At 39.6% G+C, this 19,926-nt stretch overlaps 1 protein-coding gene across 6 annotated transcripts in view; it reads right to left on the bottom strand.

Annotated features, from left to right (window-relative positions):
- PCSK5 (proprotein convertase subtilisin/kexin type 5) overlaps positions 1-19,926 on the bottom strand; it is a 229,293-nt gene that overhangs the window by 80,556 nt on the left and 128,811 nt on the right. For 4 of the 6 annotated variants that reach the window (XR_006013538.1, XM_042012677.1, XM_042012674.1 and 1 more), the window contains exons 10-11: positions 17,145-17,248; positions 593-710 (exon numbers count right to left, since the gene is read on the bottom strand). Coding sequence is in view for 5 of the 6 variants with exons in the window: in XM_042012677.1 (XP_041868611.1) it covers positions 593-710; positions 17,145-17,248 (222 nt within the window). In the remaining variant the exon portion in view is untranslated. Of the gene's footprint in view, positions 1-539; positions 711-10,012; positions 10,162-17,144; positions 17,249-19,926 lie in introns of those variants that run through there. The other 2 variants (XM_042012675.1, XM_042012676.1) reach the window with 2 other exon arrangements.

The raw sequence follows: 19,926 nt of genomic DNA, 5'->3' as shown, positions 1-19,926 counted from the left end.
ACAGATCAAGCCTGTCAAATATAATTATCAACAATAATCATAATGCTTTGGAAGTGTGCCTTATGATTGATGCTGTCTCTATATCCACAGAGTACACATAACAGAATTTTGCTTTTAAGCCTGGTTCTATAGAGACCCTTTCTTAGCAACTGAAAAGCAGTTTAGTCTTGGCCTCTGAACTAGAGACTCTCCTAAGACTATTTGAGAGACACAATATCATACAGTATTGAAAACATATTTGCTTGTTACTTCCTGGACTGGTAAGTCTGTAGTCTTCTTGCAAACTTGACAGAAATGCATTCAACCAAACATTCTTCTTCCTTGATGCATCTTCTATATAAAAATCCATCATTACCCAGCCTGGCCTGTTTTGTACCTTCACCTTCTGCAATGTTCTTTAAACTAGGGCTTTTTCTCATGCACTACTGGGACCAATGTTTACAGGCAAATGACCTGACATCTGCAAATGTGACAGAGATCCCTGGTATGGCTTAAAAAAGGATACATTATATACAATGCAAGGGAGGGGTAAATTATACCCAATTTCTTTCCATAAGTTTATGCCAGCAAGGGTTTTGGTAGCGGGTATTACTTGATTTGCCGATCTGTGTTCTCCACACACACATGCTGCGGAGGCACTGTTGTCCACTTTTCTGCTTCTGTCACCATTGCTTCAGCATCCATCAGTCCAAATCCATAAAGGTGGCTCACTGCAAGGTATAAACAGAATGGATACATAGCATAAACCCTTGGGTTTCATTACAGACTAATTCCAGAGTGTCACATCCTAACAGGAGTTACTTCTTTTCTCTTCTTCCTTACTTTCATTCAAAGCTCCAAAATCTCATTGCCAGGAACAATAATGATTATATCTAATTTGTTCAACAAATCTGTTCACTGCTTTATTACAGAAGTGGCATGAGGTGCTACCTACATTGCCCTACCATGAGAACTACAGAATGCCAGGGACTAAAATTGCCTCTGACTGCCCTTTGTCCATGTGCCTTAATTTAGCTCACCTCTCTTGTATGACCAGGGGCTGAGCATAATGAGTGAGAGGAAGGTTACTTCCATTACTCAAACACCAAACACACGCATGGCTATTCATGGAAGGTAACCGAGATAATAAATTTAAGAAGGAACAGAGCATTTTGTAACTGTTGTATTCTCTGAACTTCCCTGAGTGTACGCAGCATGTGGATGCTTTCCTGCTCCTGTACACAATATGCTTCCCATTGGCCAACCAACCAGATAGATCCACCATCTCCCTAAAGCTGTCTGTATGATGACGGTGAAAAGCACTTACTGAATCAGCTGTGTGTTTTTGGTTTCTGTTCTAATCAAAACAGAGACTTGCAAAAGGGTTTTGATGAACTGGAAGAGCTGCTAGCCATGATATTCTGTTATGACAAATTGCTGCTCTTGATAAAGTTCTGACAGCAGAAGGTGAAAGAAAAAAGCTTCCAAAGGGAGGAGTTTAGATTGCAAATATTAGTAAATCAGTTTTTCTTGCTACCACAGACAATGCCACCAGGAAATCCACAGAAGTAAGTGCTATTTTAACCAGCGATGCAACAAAGCACAGTGTAAGTCCTTCCAGCTGCACTTTGTAGATGGTTTGTGAAAGCAATCTCTATTCATTGCCAAACCAAAATTCAAAGGATTCTACCCAAAAAAACCCCAACCGTCTCAAACAAATACAGTCCAATGCATAAAAACAATCAGCGCCTAAGGATCTCATCTTCCAAACATGGTGGTATATAATACTGTCTGAAACTGCCAGCTGAAAAGGATTCTTCAATGAAGAATACAGCAAGGTGTAGTGACTATGTAATGGACTGGTTTTCTTCCCATATCCTTCCCCTTGAGCCCCAAACCAAAGCGCACATAACACGGAAATATTCCTTTGGAGACAACTACATGTATCTCTTCTGCCAAATGGGCAAGCACTGTGTTCCAAAATGAAACTAAAATATATGAAAATAATTAAATTCAGCCCTCCTTCAGCCTTCTGAATTCTCTTTTATGTATTTGAAAAACAAATGGAAAGAGATGTCCTATTTCTATATGTGGGCGGAGCAGACAGAAGGAAGACAAGGAAAGCTTAGATGAAGAAACATTTTGCATTATGAAGAAGATTCCTGTGATGGAAATGTCCTTAGTGTTAGATGTCATCTTGCAAATACTGCATCTGATAATGAGTGCATATTTATCTGTGAAGACAGATGTGTGTTCTTACACTAAAATTTTAATTAATAATCCTTCTGTCTGCTCTGAAGGAGCAGGAGGAACAAGAGTCTTAACTCACATGGTCTGTAACTGCACACAGTTACTCTGTATAGTACATTCAAAGAGCGAGGGATTAAATTTTCATGAATGGAAATTTTTTGCAGCTAACCCATGGAAAATGCATGTTTAATTCCTGACAGTTAGCAACTTATGTTGAATGAGAGCTCAAGACATCCAGTTTTGAAATGCTGTGTGTTCAACCCACCTACTGAGCTCAAACAGCCAAATTTCTCCTCACCTCACCTTTTCTTAACCAGAAATAAGGGCAGAAAAGCACTTAACACTGCCACCACCAGCCAGTGACCTTCAGATGGAAACTCATGTGACTTTTCAGCTATTTGCCCCTAGAATTTTTTTCCCTAGTATGCACATTAAAAATGCAAATAAAATCTATAAAGTGAACTTTCTATCCTTTCTACCCTAACAATTACTTGGAAGACAGATTTTAGGAGAAATTTTATTCCAGGAGAAAAAATTACCACTGAAGGTTATGTGGCTGTTTTAATTGTTCATGATTCAATGTTTTAAATCTCTTGCATGAGAGCAGCAGTGTAGTGAGAAGTTCTGCACCTCATGGGGTTTTTTTCACAGTTGAAACAGAAACACTTTTTTTCCTTGAAAGGCCTTCCAATTGAAATAAAAATCTCCTGACAGACAGGGGTACTCTTAAATCCTGCCATGTGGACCGACATTTGGCTGTCCAAAACATTTCCAACTCAAAGCCCTTGATCCAGTGGGTTGGTTAGCAACTGAAGGTACCAGTAGAGGCCCAAAATTTTCAAAGACTAAATTACAGCAATTTAGGAAAGAATCACAGAGTTAAACAAAGTAGTTGTGTCTTAGAGAAGAAAACAGATTTTGCTGTCTACTACCTTCAAATTGTGCTCCTCCATCTGTGTACATCCTAGTACTCCTGTGAGCTATATGCAAAGGTGCCCATGCCAAAGGTTAAAAATTACCTGATGGTCTACATGGAACTATAAATGTCTTCTGGGAAACACCTGGAACTGCCACTGATTTGTATGCAGAAGATACTGAGTTGACTTTGCTAACCCAGATTAATCAAAAGCACTATCTGAACAGTAATGATGACTGCAGAGTGAGATAAGCAGACTGCAAGTGCAAATGCCTCCAGACCTCGCACCTGCCCACTTATACGCTCTACATTCTCACTGCTGTGAATTGCTACTGGGCTCAGTTGTTGCTAGAAATCATTAAGCATGTCAGAGCCATTTCGTAAAAACGTATTTGTCTTTCACAAACAAAATAGGAATATGAGGTTGGTACAATGTAAGCTGGTGGCTGAGGAGTAGACTGTTGCTGTTATTCAGTTGAAGATTTGGAAAATGGGATCTCCTTATGTGACTAAGGTGTCCATTGATAGAGCTGTCTTGAATTCTCTCTCCACTCAGGCAGCAATGCTAACTGATCATTTATGTATCTGCAAAATCACAGGCATACACAGAGGCTTACAGATGCAGGGCATGTTTCAGAGAAAAACGTGCCTCCAACAACATGAATCTTTTTACCAATAAAGAAAACAACATTTCTCAGTGCTAAAGTCCATTTATTTACCCCTGGTGCAATTCCTTCATTAGTGCACCATGAAAATAAGGCCTTCTGAGCTGCTGGAGAGACTTCCCCAGCTTTTTCATAATCTCTTTGTTTTTGTCTGAAATTGCTATTGAAAATCCAGTAACTTTCTCATTTACATATAGAGAGTATGCAAAGCTACCTTCAAATCTAAAGTTAAAATGTATAGGCCATTTGACTTGACTATGAGAAATATGAATGGCTGGTGTTGATAAATCATAACAGAGAAAAATGCAGACTTCAGAAAAATTGGGCCCAGACACTGAAAACACAACATTTCCAGTGTAGCGAAACTTGATTTGTTAGGCTGCAGTTTCATTGCCTATCATCAAGATGTCTCATCAGTAACTTACATGCTAAGCCTTTCCTTGCTATTTCACTCCTCTGACAAAAGCCATGCATAACATTTTCTCCTGACTGTATTTTTGGCCTTTTAGATATCGTATTCTGTGTACTGTCAAAGCAGCATTTGAAATACAAATATTTTGTATACACATATCAAATGCTAAATCAGGAGAGAAATGGTAATAATTTCAGTGTGACAAATGAGGAACATGCAGCTTCCTCAACTAGATTAATCTGTTTGATATGTGAACTATTATGTTCTGTCCATTTATGCTACTACAGGATCTTGATCCAAAATGAGATTGACAGAATAGGAGTCTAAAATGTCCATTAATACTATGGTTTTCTTAAATGTTGCTTAGCAAGTCTAGAATACATGAGCCTCTTGAGTTACTCTCATCCCACAAATACTTTCAACCGACCAACACCAATCTTTTACATTTGACATTTTAATTGCAAATAGAATGAACTAATTCTATAATGCTTTAACAATTCCATATTGTTTTTCTGTCATTTGCTTAGTATATTGAGATGTTTCAACAAGGAAAACAATTGTCTAACAAGAATTAAATGGACAAAAAGGGGAGAAATGTTATAATGGCATGGTTTAAACCATTTTGTTTTGTCATGTCCTATCTAAGAGAACACTGATCTTGAATAATAATTCATCGTTTCAGCCATATTCCTACTTCATGTCAATTTATGACCAGTAATCTGTGATAACTGAGTGTGATTTCTGCAACACATTACTGCTTTACAAGCCAATAACACAAACATGCAAGAATGTGCTTTTTCCTTCTTGCTTTTAAAACCAATTCCCTTATGGTTTTCAAATTAAGTGCATTATTTGTGTTTCTGTATTTTACACAGAACAATCCCTCAATTTTTGTACTTAAAACCAAATGAAACAGCAAACTAAGTCTTTCCTCCCCAAAGAATTCCCTGAAATCCAGGAATTTTTAAAGACTCAGTATGGATGCAGGAAGACTGAGTTCTTACACTTGTCACCACACTAGAGAAGGTTGTGAAAAACAGAAAGTTGCTCAACAGATTCATCTTAAAAGTGGCAGCTACAAAGATATACAATGAAAATCTGAAGGGCCTTTATATCATAGAATCGGAGAAGCACAGAATGATTTGGGTTGGAAGGGACCTTTAAAGCTCATCTAGTCTGACCTCCCTGCTATGAGCAGGGACACCTTCCACTACAGCAGGCTGCTGAAAGCCCTGTCCAACCTGGTCTTGAGGCACTTCCAGGATAAGGCATCCACTGCTTCTCTGGGCAACCTGTTCCAGTGCCTCACCATCCAAATCATATAATCATAGAACCAGAAAATGTTAAGGGGCTGGAAAGAACCTTAAAGAGCAACTAGTTCCAACGCCCCCTGCTGTGGGCAGGGACATCTCCCACTCAGGTTGCTCAAAGCCTTATCCAACCTGGTTTTGAACATTTATGGGGTTGGGCATCCACAACCTCCCTGGGCAACCTGTTCCAGCATCTCACCACCCTCACAGTAAAGAATCTTTTCTAAATATCTAATCTAAATTTCCCCTCTTTCAATTTGCTCCCATTATGCCTTGTCCTATCACTACAGATACTGATGAAGAGTGACTCTATGGCTTTCCTGTAGGTCCCCTACAGATAGTGCAAGATTGCTATGAGGTTTCCACATAACCTTCTCTTCTCCAGGCTGAACAGCCACAATTTCTCAGACTGTCTTCGCAGGGAAGATGCTCCACTCCTCTTACCAATTTATCAGCCCTCCTCCGGACTTGCTCCAACAGCTCCATGTCCTTCTTATGTCAGGGATTGTATGTAGCACTCCAGGTAGGATCTCACCACAGCAGAGCAGAGGGGCAAAATCATGTCCTTCAACCTGCTGGCCCCCCTCCTTTAGATGCAGTCAAGGATTGGGTGGGCTTGCTGGGCTGCAAGTGCACACTGCTGGCCCATGTTGAGTTTTTCATCAACCATCACCCCCAAATCCTTCTCCACGGGGTTGCTCTCAACCACTTCTCGGCCCAACCTGTGGGTGTATCTCAGATTGCCACAATTTGCTTTGTTGAACTCCAAGAGGTTCACACAAACCCCTCTCTCAAACCCGTCAAGGTCCCTCTGGATAGCATCCCTTCCCTCCAGTGTGTTGACTGCACCACACTGCTTGGTGTTGCCAGCAAATTTGATGAGGGTGCACTCGATGGCACTGTCCATGTCACCAACAAAGATGCTGAACAGTACCTGTCACAATACTGACAGATGAGGGACACCACTCATCACTGGTTTCCACGTGGACAATGCACCATTGACCACAACTCGTGTGTGGCCGTTTAGCTAGTTTTTCACCCACCAAGTAGTTCAACCATCAAATACATGTCTCTTCAATTTGAAGACCAGGATGTTGAAAGGTACAACGTCAAACACTTTGCACAAGTCCAGGTAGACAATGTCAGTTGCTCTGCCCCTACCCATCACTCCTGTAGGCCCATCATAGAAGGTCACCAAATTTGTCAGGCATGATTTCCCCCTTGTAAAGCCATGTTGGCTGTTACCAAGTACCCTGTATAAAAATGTCCTTCATTATGTCCAGTCTAAATCTATCCTCATTCAATTTAAAACTATTGCCCAATGTCTTGTCGCTACAGACCTTCATAAAAAGTTTCTTTCTGTCTTTCTTCTAAGCCCCTTTAATATATTGAAAGGCTGCAATAACTTCTCACTGGAGCCTTCTCTTCTTCAGGCTGAACAACCCTACCTCTCCCTGCCTTTATTCATAGAAGAGGTGCTCCAGGCCTTTCAACATTTTCATAGCCAGAAAGGTGCTAACACAGTACTTAAAAAATTGCTTCTACTGAGCTTCCAGTTATGCCTATGTCTATTTCTGATTTTTGCATTAGTACCAATAATTTCTTCAGTAATATACTAACCATGGCTTTACCTGATAATAGATTTGACAAAAAAAGACAAGGCTTCTGGATTTTACATTTTTTTCTTTCTGCCAAAAAGCTCCTATTAGTTGATAAAATAAAACACAGACTGTCCAGAAACACTAGCAGGATAGCTAGTAGAAACTAAACTTCCAGCAGCCAGTATACCTTTGTGAGTAGCTTGTATGCAACTCTTACAATGCTATGAGGCTTTGCAGTCATTTAAAAAATAGCCTTAGAACACACCATCTTAAAACATTGAGAAATTAAATCCAAGATTCCATTTGCCTTCACATCCTGGCAGTTTTTATCTATTTCAGGAATTTAAAACTCATAAATACAAGTGGTTATTAAATAGACATTGGTTGACAAAAGGCGCTAAAAGCCAAGTACACTTTTGGGCTATCAGTCAGGCTCTAGCAACAGCATGTAGCACCCAAATAGCTCCTGCCTCTCATGAGCGTCAGCAGCTTCCAGGCAGAGGTCCTTAGTCTTGGGATTCAGCTGGTCCACAGTCAGCAGCGAGCATCCATGAGTACCAAGTACAGCCATAACAAGTTCTCCCATGGCCACAGTTCCTGATTTACTTCTCAGAGCTTGTTTAGGAATGAGTTAAGCAGGTTAATGAAGTCCTCAGAACACAGGGTGCTCCCACATAGACTGTGCCCTGCATATGGGGGTATCTTACCCAGAGTCAGATAAAACATCAGTGAGCTTTGCTGAAAACCTCAGCAGAGTGACCAGGAAGACTGGCTTGCTTCTCCTCTGCCTCTGAAGCAGCAGAGTTGTGATAGAAACAGAAAACTAACTACTGCTGACTGGTGATTGCTATAAAAATTCTGCAGCAGGATTCTAAGACTTCTCTGCAGCAGCATTTGGCTGTAAATCATAAAGCCATAAAGACATTAATCTATATCACTTGAAGTAAGATGGCTTGTGTGAATGGAATAAATCTGAGGATTATATGCATTTAGAAGGGAGAAAAAAATGTTTGCTGAAATGAAGTTGGCTAAGGAGCATTTACAGTAACAGAAGCTATAATTTTTAAACTAGTGGTAGTCTTTATAAATTTTTTTTTTCCAGAAAAAGCACAAAGATCCACTGGAAAACATGGTGGTTTGCAACTTTTCTTTAAAGAAAAAAAGGTATTTTGTGACTGCACTGTGCATCACCTTGCAAAAAAATGTACCCACCTCCTCTATTTGAAGCAAATGTACCTAGGAGGTACATTTAGGATTCCTTGATAGCTCAAAAGCAGACAAATATAATGTCATTCTATCAAACAATAAAAACACCTTTTGGTGAGAGTGTGCTAGGCTTCATCCCAGAACAGATGATGACAGGTGAGTCAAAGGCACTGTAACTGGAAATCCTGACAGATTGTTAGCAGAAGACACAAAGATAGCACCTCTGTGCTGTCAGATGTATCAGACCCATGGCACCCTTCTTGTTCTGTCTCGCACAGAGGCACTGTATGTCCTGAAGTGTTGCAGCTCCAGCAAGATATTTACACTCAAATTAATTCCTGACTGAACATGCCGCTGCAGCAGATTTCGGCAGAAAAAGGGTATATGAGCATGCAGTAAATCACAAAAAAGCGTTTTGCAAATTGTTTAATAATAATGATGCTGAATAGAATACCTAGAGAAATTATTAATTAACTAAGCCAATTTCACAGTACCCCTGTGGAGCTATGTAATAGATGCTGACGAGTAACCTGAAGCAAAAGAAAGTTTAACAGTAAGCCAAGTCTATAGAGATAGCTGGCCAGTAATGTCAGTAACAGACCTTGCGGATGAGGTTCTGCATCCCCTGACTTAAAAGCAAATCCTCGAAAGCTGATTTTTCTGGAGAGGAAAAAAGGATACTGTAATAAAGGACTTCAGGCACCTAACTGAGCTGAGTCATCCTATGTATGCCCTTATCTTTCCCTATTATTACAAGAAATTCTACATCCTGACAGGATATATTAAGTGCTTAAAATACTACATTGTAGCTAGTGTGATCTGCTTCCTAACTGGCCTGAATCCTAGTTCTGTTAAAGTGGTAACACTCTGATATAAAACTACTGCCAGCTTTGTAACTATTGAAAGACATTATAGCAATGCAACAGCAGCAAAGAGCTTTGGTGTTCACAAAGGCAAGTGCTTGTTCTTTTAAAAAGACAGACCTACCCCATTCAAAAGATGTTTGGATGGATACAAGAATGGCTAGATATTTGCCTAGAACATTCTCACAAGTGTACCACATTGAGAACTAGTATATAAAGAGGTCATGCAAATGCACGTAACTTCCAAGGACTTTTCTTTTAAAATTCAGTGTTCAATATCTGTAATTAAAGCCTTTTGCTTTGCAGAATTGTATCAATTTATCAGTCAGTTTTTAAATTCACCAATCCTGGTTCTTCTTTCTTAATACTGCAAAATAGAAATTTACATTTCACAGTAAGCGGAAGACTCTTATGGTTATGAGTCCATAGGGGAAGACTTTCAAACCTCCACTTCCTCCCTGCCCCCAATCCTTTACAGAGTTTTCATAAAGGAAATAATGTCAAAGGTTATCACTCTCATGGTGTGCATCCTGTTAGTGCTGTCAGTCCACTTGGCAATGTTTGGAATACTAGGGAGCTGCAGGGCACAGCAATTGTGTATAGCTTTTTATCTAAGACAAACAGACATGAAGTTATCTCAGTTGTTGAGCTGAGGCACTAATTTAAATTCTTTGTCTGCTGTGCTGATCATGGTTAGGTGACAATTCTGAGTGCTACTACAGTAGAACATTAAAGCCTAATTTTGCCTTTTGCCTGCTGTTACTCCTGCTTTAGAGCCATTTAATTTACATTTCAGAAGACGTGCAAGTTTGACTTACAATATATGATCCCAGGAAAGCAACCAAGTGTAAGACAAAATCATGATGGATGTCCATCCATTTTCTTTATGTATCCCGACACAGGCTTGAAGCTTCTCCTTAAACTCTCTTTTACATTTGCAGCTTCATTCATTCATTGCTCTTCAGAGAGAACAGAAAACAGTGTTGCAGACCCAAAAAGTAAATGAGAAGCTTTGATAATGAAGAATTTGAGGCTGGGAAAAGTAATGATGTCTGCCTGACTTCTCTGAAAGATTCCCTCTCCTACTTTGTACATCACCATTTCTGGAACTATACAGACAAATTCCTGATCTTATTTGTCTTTCAACTGGAAACAACATTGTCTGTAACCTCAGTTTGGTCAAGAAAAAAAAAATCAATAACCATGATCTAGGCCACATAGTTCAAGATATTTTCCAGCTCTCTTCCCCAAATCCCAAAGAGGTATTTCAGTTCTTACTCAAGGCTAGCAGAACTCAGCTACCTGGCAATTTGTTTGGGTTTAACATACCAAGCTCTGAAAAACTCCTAATGCAATTTTAGTATTAAGTTAAAGAAAACTTTATTTATAGCCAGGAACTGAACTGCTGCATGCAGGAAGGAAACAAGAGTCACCTTGAAAGGTCACAGTGACCATCCAGTAAAAAGACAGTAATTTTAAACTTGCTGCTAGAACATGCCTGTCTTTAATGACTTTTCCTCAGCTATCTTGATTTCCAAATCCCTCCACAGATTTCTCTAGCTGCAGCAAGGATTTCTGTATAAAGCACTTATAAAGGTTATGATATTGACCTGTGACTCATGCAGTATTTAAACGTGGATGAGATTCCTGAGGACACAGACCCTTTCAATCATAAATGTTCTATCAGTGCTGGGGGAGACACTTCCAGCCACTGTTAGACTAGCTAGTAATTTTAGCTAGTTTACTTCTCTGCTTTCCTGGTGCTAAACTAAATGCTGCCCTGACTTTAAACAACTTCCAGTCAGGAGCTATAATGCAAAAAGTTCAGATTAATCTAACCAGTTCAGCTAATAGAAGACTAATGCCTACCACTGTTAGGACATCTCTCTCAGACTTTACATCCACTAATCTGCTGAAGACAGTCATATAGTTAGATGGCTATATAGTTAGACTGCCTTTTCCAAGAATATGTTTGCTATCAGCTGCCTACTTAGAATCACAGAATCATTTGGGCTGGAAAAAATCCTTATCATCAAGTCCAACCACTAACATTCTAGTGCCAAGTCAACTACTAAACCATGTCCCCAAATGCCAAATCTATACATCTTTCAAACACTTCCTGGGATGGTGATTCCACCACTTGCCTGGGCACTCTGTTCCAATGCTTGACAACCCTTTCACAGAAAGAATTTTCCCTAATATCCAATCTAAACCTCCCCTGTCACAAGCCCTCTTGTGCTTGGCTTGTTACATGTGAGAAGAGACTCTCACCTTGCTACAACCTCCTTGTAGAGAAAGGCAGAGAAAGATAAGGTTCCTTAGACTCCTTTTCTCCAGGCTAAACAATTCCAGCTCCCTCAACAGCTCCTCATCAGAGTCAACACCTCTGTTATCCTTTTCTGGACATGCTCCAACACCTCAGTGTCCTTCTTGTTGTGAGGGCTCCAAAACTTAACACAGGACTTGACATGCAGCCCCACCAGTGCTGAGTACAGGGGAATAGTGACTGCCCTGGTCCTGCTGGCCACACTATTACTGATCCAAATCAGGATACCACTGGCCTTCTTGGTCACCTGGGCAACTACTGGCTCATGCTCTGACTCTGTTATTCTTGACCAGCACCCCAGGTTCTTTTATGTCAGGCAGCTTCCCAGTCACTCTTCCCCCAGCCTGTAGGGCTGCACAGGGTTGTTGTGACCAAAGTGCAGGACCTGGAACACCACCTTGTTGCACTTCACAAATTGGCTCACTGATCCAGCCTGTCCAGATCCTTCTGCAGAGGTTTCCTTCCCTCCAGCTGATCACCGTCCAACTTGGTGCCATTTGCAAACTGAGTGAGGGTGCACTTGATCCCATCCAGGTTATTGATAAAGATATAAAAGAACTGGCCCCAGTACGCAGTCCTGGGGAATACCAGTAGTTACTGGCCACCAGCTGATTAAACTCAATTCCCCACCACTCTCTGGGCTTGGCCATTCAGTCATTTTTTCATCCAGCAAACTGTGCACCCATCTGAACCATAAGCGGCCAGTTTCTTCAGGAGAATGACATGGGAAACAGTGTCAAAGGTTGTTCTGTACATGTCACATGACGGCACTCAAGACGGTCTGGTCCATGACCTTCCCTGGCACAGAGATCAGATTAACAGGTCTGTAGTCCCCCAGATCCTTCTTCTGACCCTTCTTGTAGATGGGCGTCATATTTGCTAACTTCCACTCAACCAGGACCTCTGATTAACCAGGACTGCTGCTAAATGATTCAAAGTGGTGAGCTCTTGCACCAGCTCCCTCAGTACCTTTGTGTGGATCCTAACTGACCACATAGATTTGTATGTGTCTAAGTGGTGTGGCAGGACTGACCACTTTCCCTTGGATTATGGGGGTTTCATTCTTTTTCCCATTCCCATCTTCCAGTTCAGGTACCCAGAGAACAATGGGTCTTCTTATTTGAGACTGAGGCAAAAAAGGTGTTAACTGCCTCATCCTTTTTGTTATCCCTTGTTATTATCTTTCCCCCTGCAACCAATAAAGGATGGAGACTACCCTTAACCCTCCTTTTGTTGTTAATGTATTCATAGAAACGTTTTTTAATTGCCTTTTACTGCAGGAGCCAAATTGTATTCTAGTTGGGCTTTGGCCCTTCCAATTTTCTCACTACATAACCCCATGACATCCTTGTACTTCTCTTGAGTATCCAGCCAGTAGTCTGCCTAAGATGATAAACTCTCTTTTTTCTCCTGAGTTCCAGCCAAAGCTACCTGTTCATCCAGGCTGGTCATCCTTTAATATTTCAAGCACAAAAACCAGTTAGTCTAGCTTGCACAGGATATGGTCTTCCTCACTGCTACACAGACCAATGCAACTTCATGTCTTTGGTGTACTATTGACAGCTAAAGAAAGCTGGGATATTACAATAGCCAAACTCAAAGTTTCAGTTTCACTTGCTCCACTCACTCTGTGTATGAGCATTAGGGGTGGATAGGAGTTTACTGGCTGCCAGTACCATGTAAAAATATCAGGAAGTATCTGTAAGAGTGGGAGGTCTTTTGACAGATGAAAAGCTTTGATTGTTTGACATAACCACTTATGAGTGCATGCTGTTTTCCAAAAGTCTTATGCCAGCTTCTGTTTTCAAAATACAATTTAAAATTTATTTACATTTTAAAGTTATTGAAAACATGCAGTAAGGTGTTCATGAATAGTTTATTTGTCTTCTCTGAAATGCACGCATTGTAAAGATATTGTTGCTCACTTCTGAATTCCTGCCTGGCTACTGGTTACCGCAATTTAAATCTGTCCAGTCTAGGTCTCCTAAACAGGAGCCTAGATGGACTCATCTCTTTCTCACTCCCAGACCACTAATGCTCTGCTCACAGCTAATATAATCACTAGTTTTATGAAATACTGTAATTAGGCAATTATATTAAAAGGCTCTAAAATATTAAGTGTCTAGTCCTTTGCAGTGGTCATTCTTCAATGGAAGCAGCAGATACTTTGGTAATCCTAAAGGGATGTGACATAACTCTGGTATTACTGGTTGACAATTGAGGCATCTTGGTTTCTCTAGGAAGAGTATCTCCTCTGGGCCTAGGAAAAGCCTGAAATTGAAAAAACTGGGTAGAGTTTTGATTTCATTTTATCTTATTTTTTATTTCAGTGTACTAAAGTGTTATTGTCTGTGCTTTAGAGCCAGGAAGAGTGAAGTATGTTCTCTAAAAATTTCCCTGCAAATTAGTAGTATTCCTCCGTATGAATGGTCTATTTCTCCAGAGACAGTATTTGACAATATGTGGAGCTTCACTTACAGACAAAGAACTGTTCATATGATTTGACCATTGTTTTTAAAACTGTAGTGTTTCATTCTGTATCTTTCAACTCAGAGACAAGTCAGCTTTAATACAGCTTCCTCTTTATGAATGCACTTGCATGCTCTGTTGTTGACTAAACAGCTGACAGAACAAAGATTTGCATCCAATCTGCCATAGCAGAAACAGATCAACAGTTTTGATATCTTCACAAAAACAGATGCTCTCAAGTATTTTTCCATAAAATCAGCTAATTAACTGCTTTGTTAAAAAAACCCTCTATTGACAAATTATATGTACAACTCACTAATCAGAGAATATCCTGACTATTCAAGCCTTTCTTTTTTAGACTACAAAATAACAAGTTTCTGAGAAAAGATCCAGGCTGTCTGACAATAAAATGATAAAAAAACCCCCACCAAGTAAAAATTCTTGCTCATTCCTGAGTTAATTCTATTGACATGAATTTAATGAGCACTGTTTACTTGCCAGAAAATTAAACAAATAACAAGCACTGCTTTAGCAAATCACTAGCTGGCTTAAGTGTTTTTCATGAATTAATCTTTCTTTGTATAAATGTAAGACAGCAAAAAAAGGAGATCTTGAAACCAGTAATGACATCTGTGAGCTCCTTCTGTGTGTTCTCCAATGGCAAAACACTGCCAGGGACTATGGCAAGGGAGAGGGTTGCCATGCAGACCAGCAGAACAGCCCTCTGAAATGGCATGCTGACCCACTTTCAACTACCAGCTCTTGCTGACCTTTTGTTGAGTGAAAGGTTTTTTCAGGTTTTTGCTGTTTTTCACCCTTTCAGTTCTTATTTCCAAAGGGGCAAACCTGTCTTTCTCTTTATTCTCATTTTCCTCTTTCTCCACTAGTATGCACTGAAGAAAGGTAGATTATTTCTTGTGAGTGTCTGCTTCAGATAATTAAAAATAAAATCTTCCACCCCTTCTTAAGAACATGCTGTGGAAGAAACATGGGTCTTGTTATCAACAAAATTATGATACAATTTCTTAAGGAAGTCAGTCTGATCAGAGTAGTTCATCTACGAAAACTATAATTGTTACTCTTGGCGATAGTGAAGGATAATAGTGTAATATTATACTAAATATTGCCACATGCAATTAAAAAACCTGTTTCAGTCTTGCCAGCAGTGGTGTCCAAATTCCCTTTTGAATTCAGGTTCGGATGTTGTGATTTAATCTAAATTTTTTGCTTCTCCTTCTTCCAAAACCAACAGGAGTTTAAAGAGAGCTGTATTTTTATTGGAACCATGTGCTCAGCTTAAGTTGCCAAAATAATCTAGCTAAAACTAGTGCTTTTATTTGGGTTAAGGTTGATTCTTAAGCTGTGCAGAGGTCAAGGCATTTAGCTCGTCTTCCTCTTTTTCAATTTCACCATAAAGTCTACAGCAGAGTTCTGCCAGTTCAAGCTGGTTTTTTCTGCATCCAAGCTACCAAGTTGAGCTTATCTATATTTGTGAGTTTCCACAAGTGGAGATGAAACCCTTTTTCATCCGTCTTCCCTACTACATATGTGTTACAATGTATAGAAAAATGGCTCCAGGGATTCAGAATAAGCAGTGGTTCAACAATCGTTCAACATTGCAGTCCTGTTGCCAATGCCGCTGCTGCTGGTGTGACCTTAGTGTGACCTGTCTCTTGATGAGAGAGTGAGAGCTGCTGTGAAATGACTCACAGGGTGTTTGCCCCTCTTGGGCAACAAGTGGAAAAACATAAAAATATAGAATTTTGGAAGTAAGATATGAAAAAAAAAGCTCTGCTTTATGTTACTTGGAAAGTGTTCTTTGACCTTCATACAGCTTCAATAAACTGATGATAGTGTCACAATCTCCTTACAAAACTTTTAAAATCCTGAGCTGTGTTTCACAGTAACAAATACTATGTTATTGCAATTAAGGAAGTATCTATTTATCACAATTTATGTGTTTTGTGTTTGGGCATTCACTTCCAAATGGGACAAAACCAGGCCCTTAAACATCAAAATCTTCACATGATTAGGAGGTTCAAATCAAATATCCATTTCTAAATACATTTGCTGTAGTAGAGACTGGTTTGGATCCAAAAATAAAAAGGGGTTTTTTTTGGTTTGGTTTCTATGCCATTGCAGCAAAAATGTCATAGGTCAGAATTATATATCAAAGGTGCTCTACGGTAGCAGTGCCTTGATTCAAAATAGATTAAATATAGGCTTCAGTTTTAAAGTGAAACCACGGTAAAGATCTGATGAGTCTTGTATATTACACTTTTCTCTCAGGAGATCCTGGTACAAACAGATCAAATCTCATCTTATAATAAGTATTTCAGTCTTGGGTGGAACTCTTAGAAAAAGAGAACCAGAAATAAGTCATTCCAGGGTTTTGTTTAGGATGCAACACAACCTGAAAGCAGCAAGAATGTAGTAAGTAGGAATCAGAGGAAAATCTGTGTTGAAATAAAACATTGTACAGATTCAAGGTTTCGTTTTAACCCACCCTGAAAAAATATATCCTATTTAATGGTACAAGTGTTTACCTCCACTTGCATTACAAAAGTGAAAAAATGTTTTAAGATGTGGCTTTTATCAAATTTACAAGACAGTAGAAAATTTTAGAAATCTACCTAACAGGTCACTGAAAAATTATTCTCTGTCCCATTAAAAGTCATGACAGCTCAAAATTCGATTTTATCCAAAATCTGACAGAAATCTTACATATAAATAATATTGGGTTTATCATATAAAAAAGAAATTTGAAAATACTGTTTCATCATTTTAGATTGAAACTGTCAATAATTCTGAGTGAGAACATGCTGGAATTCAGAATTGCTGTCTTCAACTCTACACTTCTTTATCAGAATGCTAGGCATAAAAAAAAATTAAACACCACTAATTTACTTAGTTTTCTGGCAGCAGTGCAAGACATAGGACTGAAAGGGACTAAGAAGATTGGGCCAGTGCATTTTTTAGCTGACAGTTTTGTGGTTTAGTTATTCTAAAAGGTTTACATTGTATAAGAGAAGAGAGGCCCCTTCAGATTGAGGCAGAAAGGTCTCCAAACTATGAACACCATAGGGTTAAACAAAAATATCAAATAATAGGTTGTTTGTGACAGCAAAGAAGAAAGAAAGCTCTCACCCTTGTAACCAGCTGCATTGGTTTTCCAGTCATTAGCATTCAGATGTCCTGCACGTGAAGTCCTGACAATAATGTGCTGTATGTCTCTCCAGGTCAGAAATGGACTATGAAACAGGGGAAAGACAAAGTCACAGATCAGACATTTTACCAGGATGCAAGGATACAGGGTCATGTAAACTGAAAAGAACCCAAAGTAAGACAACTTTAATTTATCTTCTCTACTTTCTTTTGCTCCATTCAAAAGAACATGTTCCAATTTTACAGAAAAAATATATGAAATTATTTATACAACTGGGAGGTTTGCCATAAGCAGACAGTAACAATATATGATAATATTCTGCGACATGAAACTGAAGGAAAGATGAATGAGTCCATTTCACACAGAGGCAATTTTTATGACCACCAACTACTGTATCTTAATGAGCGTAAAGGAGAAGAAATTAAACTTTTGGCTTGCTGAAAAGTTCTACTAAATCTCACTAACTGCTAGCTCAAACTGGAAATTCCTCCAGACTTCCAGTTCCTATTGAAGTTATTCCAGGTGTCTCTGTTGTTATTAATTTGTCTACTACCCCTGGTCTTGAAATTCACTGAGAGTCTATGAGTATTTTGCAGGAATTCCAAGCAGTTGGATAGTTGGTGAGTTACAAAGCAAAGGCCTGATTGCACAGATGTGTATTTCTTTAAGGGACTCCTAATAACCTTTCCACTTGGAAGGTGAAAGAAGATGCCATTTTGTATCCTCACTATGACATGAATAAAGAGTTATCTTCTAGGATAAGGGCAAACCTTCAGGGATTGCAGTTTTCCTGTTTCTTCTATATCTACAACAAGGACAATTCCTTTTCTTAGAAGACAATCTAAAGATGCCATCACTTGGCTATTTTTTTTTTTCTCCTTCCAATTTTTCAGTTTTTCTATTACCTGCAAGAAGATGAGCAGTATTCTCTTTAAAAATGCAGTGTAGTAGAGGGAATGATAAACTAAGCCACTAAACAATGAAGAAGAAAAAAGTACCGTGGTGCAGAACACCTGTCACTAAGTATCAGTCTCAGAGCATCATTATCTGCCCCTACTGCACATACTGCCACAATTCCCCTCAGCTGAAGACAGACCAGAATGAAGTTTGTAAGACCCAGAACTGGCTGTCTACACTGCCCAGGACTATGCAGTCATTGAAAACCAGGGAAACCTTGGTTCTTAAACCAGATGCTTAACATATTTAAATATTGTTACATTTAATGAGAGCAGATACCTTCTGTCCCTGAGCATTTCTTTAAACATTACTAGGCCTATAGGCATGGGTTTTTTTCTTATGGTGCAACTTCTCACACCAGACTGCTGGACTAGAATGACAGTAACTGTTTATCCAGCTGAGCTGGTAAAAATTACTGAAATAAAGATTAAAAAAAAGTAATGGAATGTAAGGTACCTTGAGGATTTGTAAGATAGCATATGCTTGTACAGTCGCATAACATACTACAGCTTTTTTAACCACATAGCATGTGCCTGTACAACATCATTTTAATCAACTTCTAGCTCTACTTTACAACATTCAGTTTATACTCATGACGCATCCCCACAGTTTCTGTAATGCATCCTGATCTCCTCATGAGGCAGCATTGGAAGGCTTTGCCACAGAATCTACAGCCATAGAATCATATGATGGTTTGGGCTGGAAGGGACCTTTAAAGATCATCTAGCCCAAGTCCCCAGCAATCAGCAGGGACATGTTCAACTAGATCAGGTTGCTCAGAACACTGTCTGAACACACCTTGAATGTTTCCAGGCATGGGGCATCGGCCACCTCTGTGGGCAATCTGTTCCAATGTTTTACCACCCTTTTTGTACGAGGAAGAAAATAAATCCATATTTTGCATTATCGTTATAGTGGTTTTTAGGATAAAATCCAGACAAGTTGTGATAGGACATGATGAATGTCTTCCTTTAGATAAACAGTGGGGTAAGCAGCCATACATCCACCAACAATGGTGTTCTGGTGTACCTGTCAAATCTGCAGTGCACATAGCAGTGAAGATGGCAGACCCTACAGAGTATTGCGTTCTTCCCAAAGATAAAAAACTGTAAGCGCCAAAAATCAAAAAAACAATGGCCTAACCGCAGGCTGATAATGATGAAATTGGGAGGAGAAAACCCCTGAGAGAAAGGCATCTGAATTACATCCTTTATTGTGTCATCTCCAAAGGAACAATAAAATGAGACTGTCCAAAAGACTGCTCACAGTCTGAGTAATAACAGCATGGAAGGAACAGCAAAAAAAACTTAGGTTAGTTACCACTCTTGGAGCCAGCTTGACTGTGAAGGTGAAGAAGGCTTACATTGTCCTAGGTCAAGACAGGAAGCTATGACTAACATGGTACCCAGGCTATTGATTTGACCTGTCTTCCACATTTCAAAAGACTGACTACAGGGCCACTGCAATTCAGTGAAACTGCTCCTCTTCCACCCTCCTCATTTTCCTCCCAGGAACTGACAGGAAAAAGATGATGGGATCCCTGCTCTAAAGGTGAACAGCCAGCAGCACCTTAAGAGTAACTTCAGAGACTAGCCTCTAAAAGCTGAAGCTGGAAAACACTCGGAGAGCCAAGAAACTACAGGGGATAGAGCTGCTAAACTCTTAAAAGTCTCAACTGAGAAAGTGCCAACTGAGATTTCTAAAAGGCTTGTACAAGTTAAAGGCATTGCCCTGGCAGCAGAACAACAGCTATCCACTTGTTTTACTTCTAGCTGTTGCTCCAAAGCACAGACACAGAAAACTCAA

The sequence above is a fragment of the Corvus kubaryi genome, unplaced genomic scaffold (genome assembly GCF_017639235.1).
Source record: "Corvus kubaryi isolate FWS band 111438036 unplaced genomic scaffold, C.kubaryi_AGA036_p1.0 split1-37296, whole genome shotgun sequence".
NCBI classification, from domain to species: Eukaryota; Metazoa; Chordata; class Aves; order Passeriformes; family Corvidae; genus Corvus; species Corvus kubaryi.
Note: the sequence above shows the minus strand (reverse complement) of the source record. Positions and strands in the feature narration are given on the sequence as shown.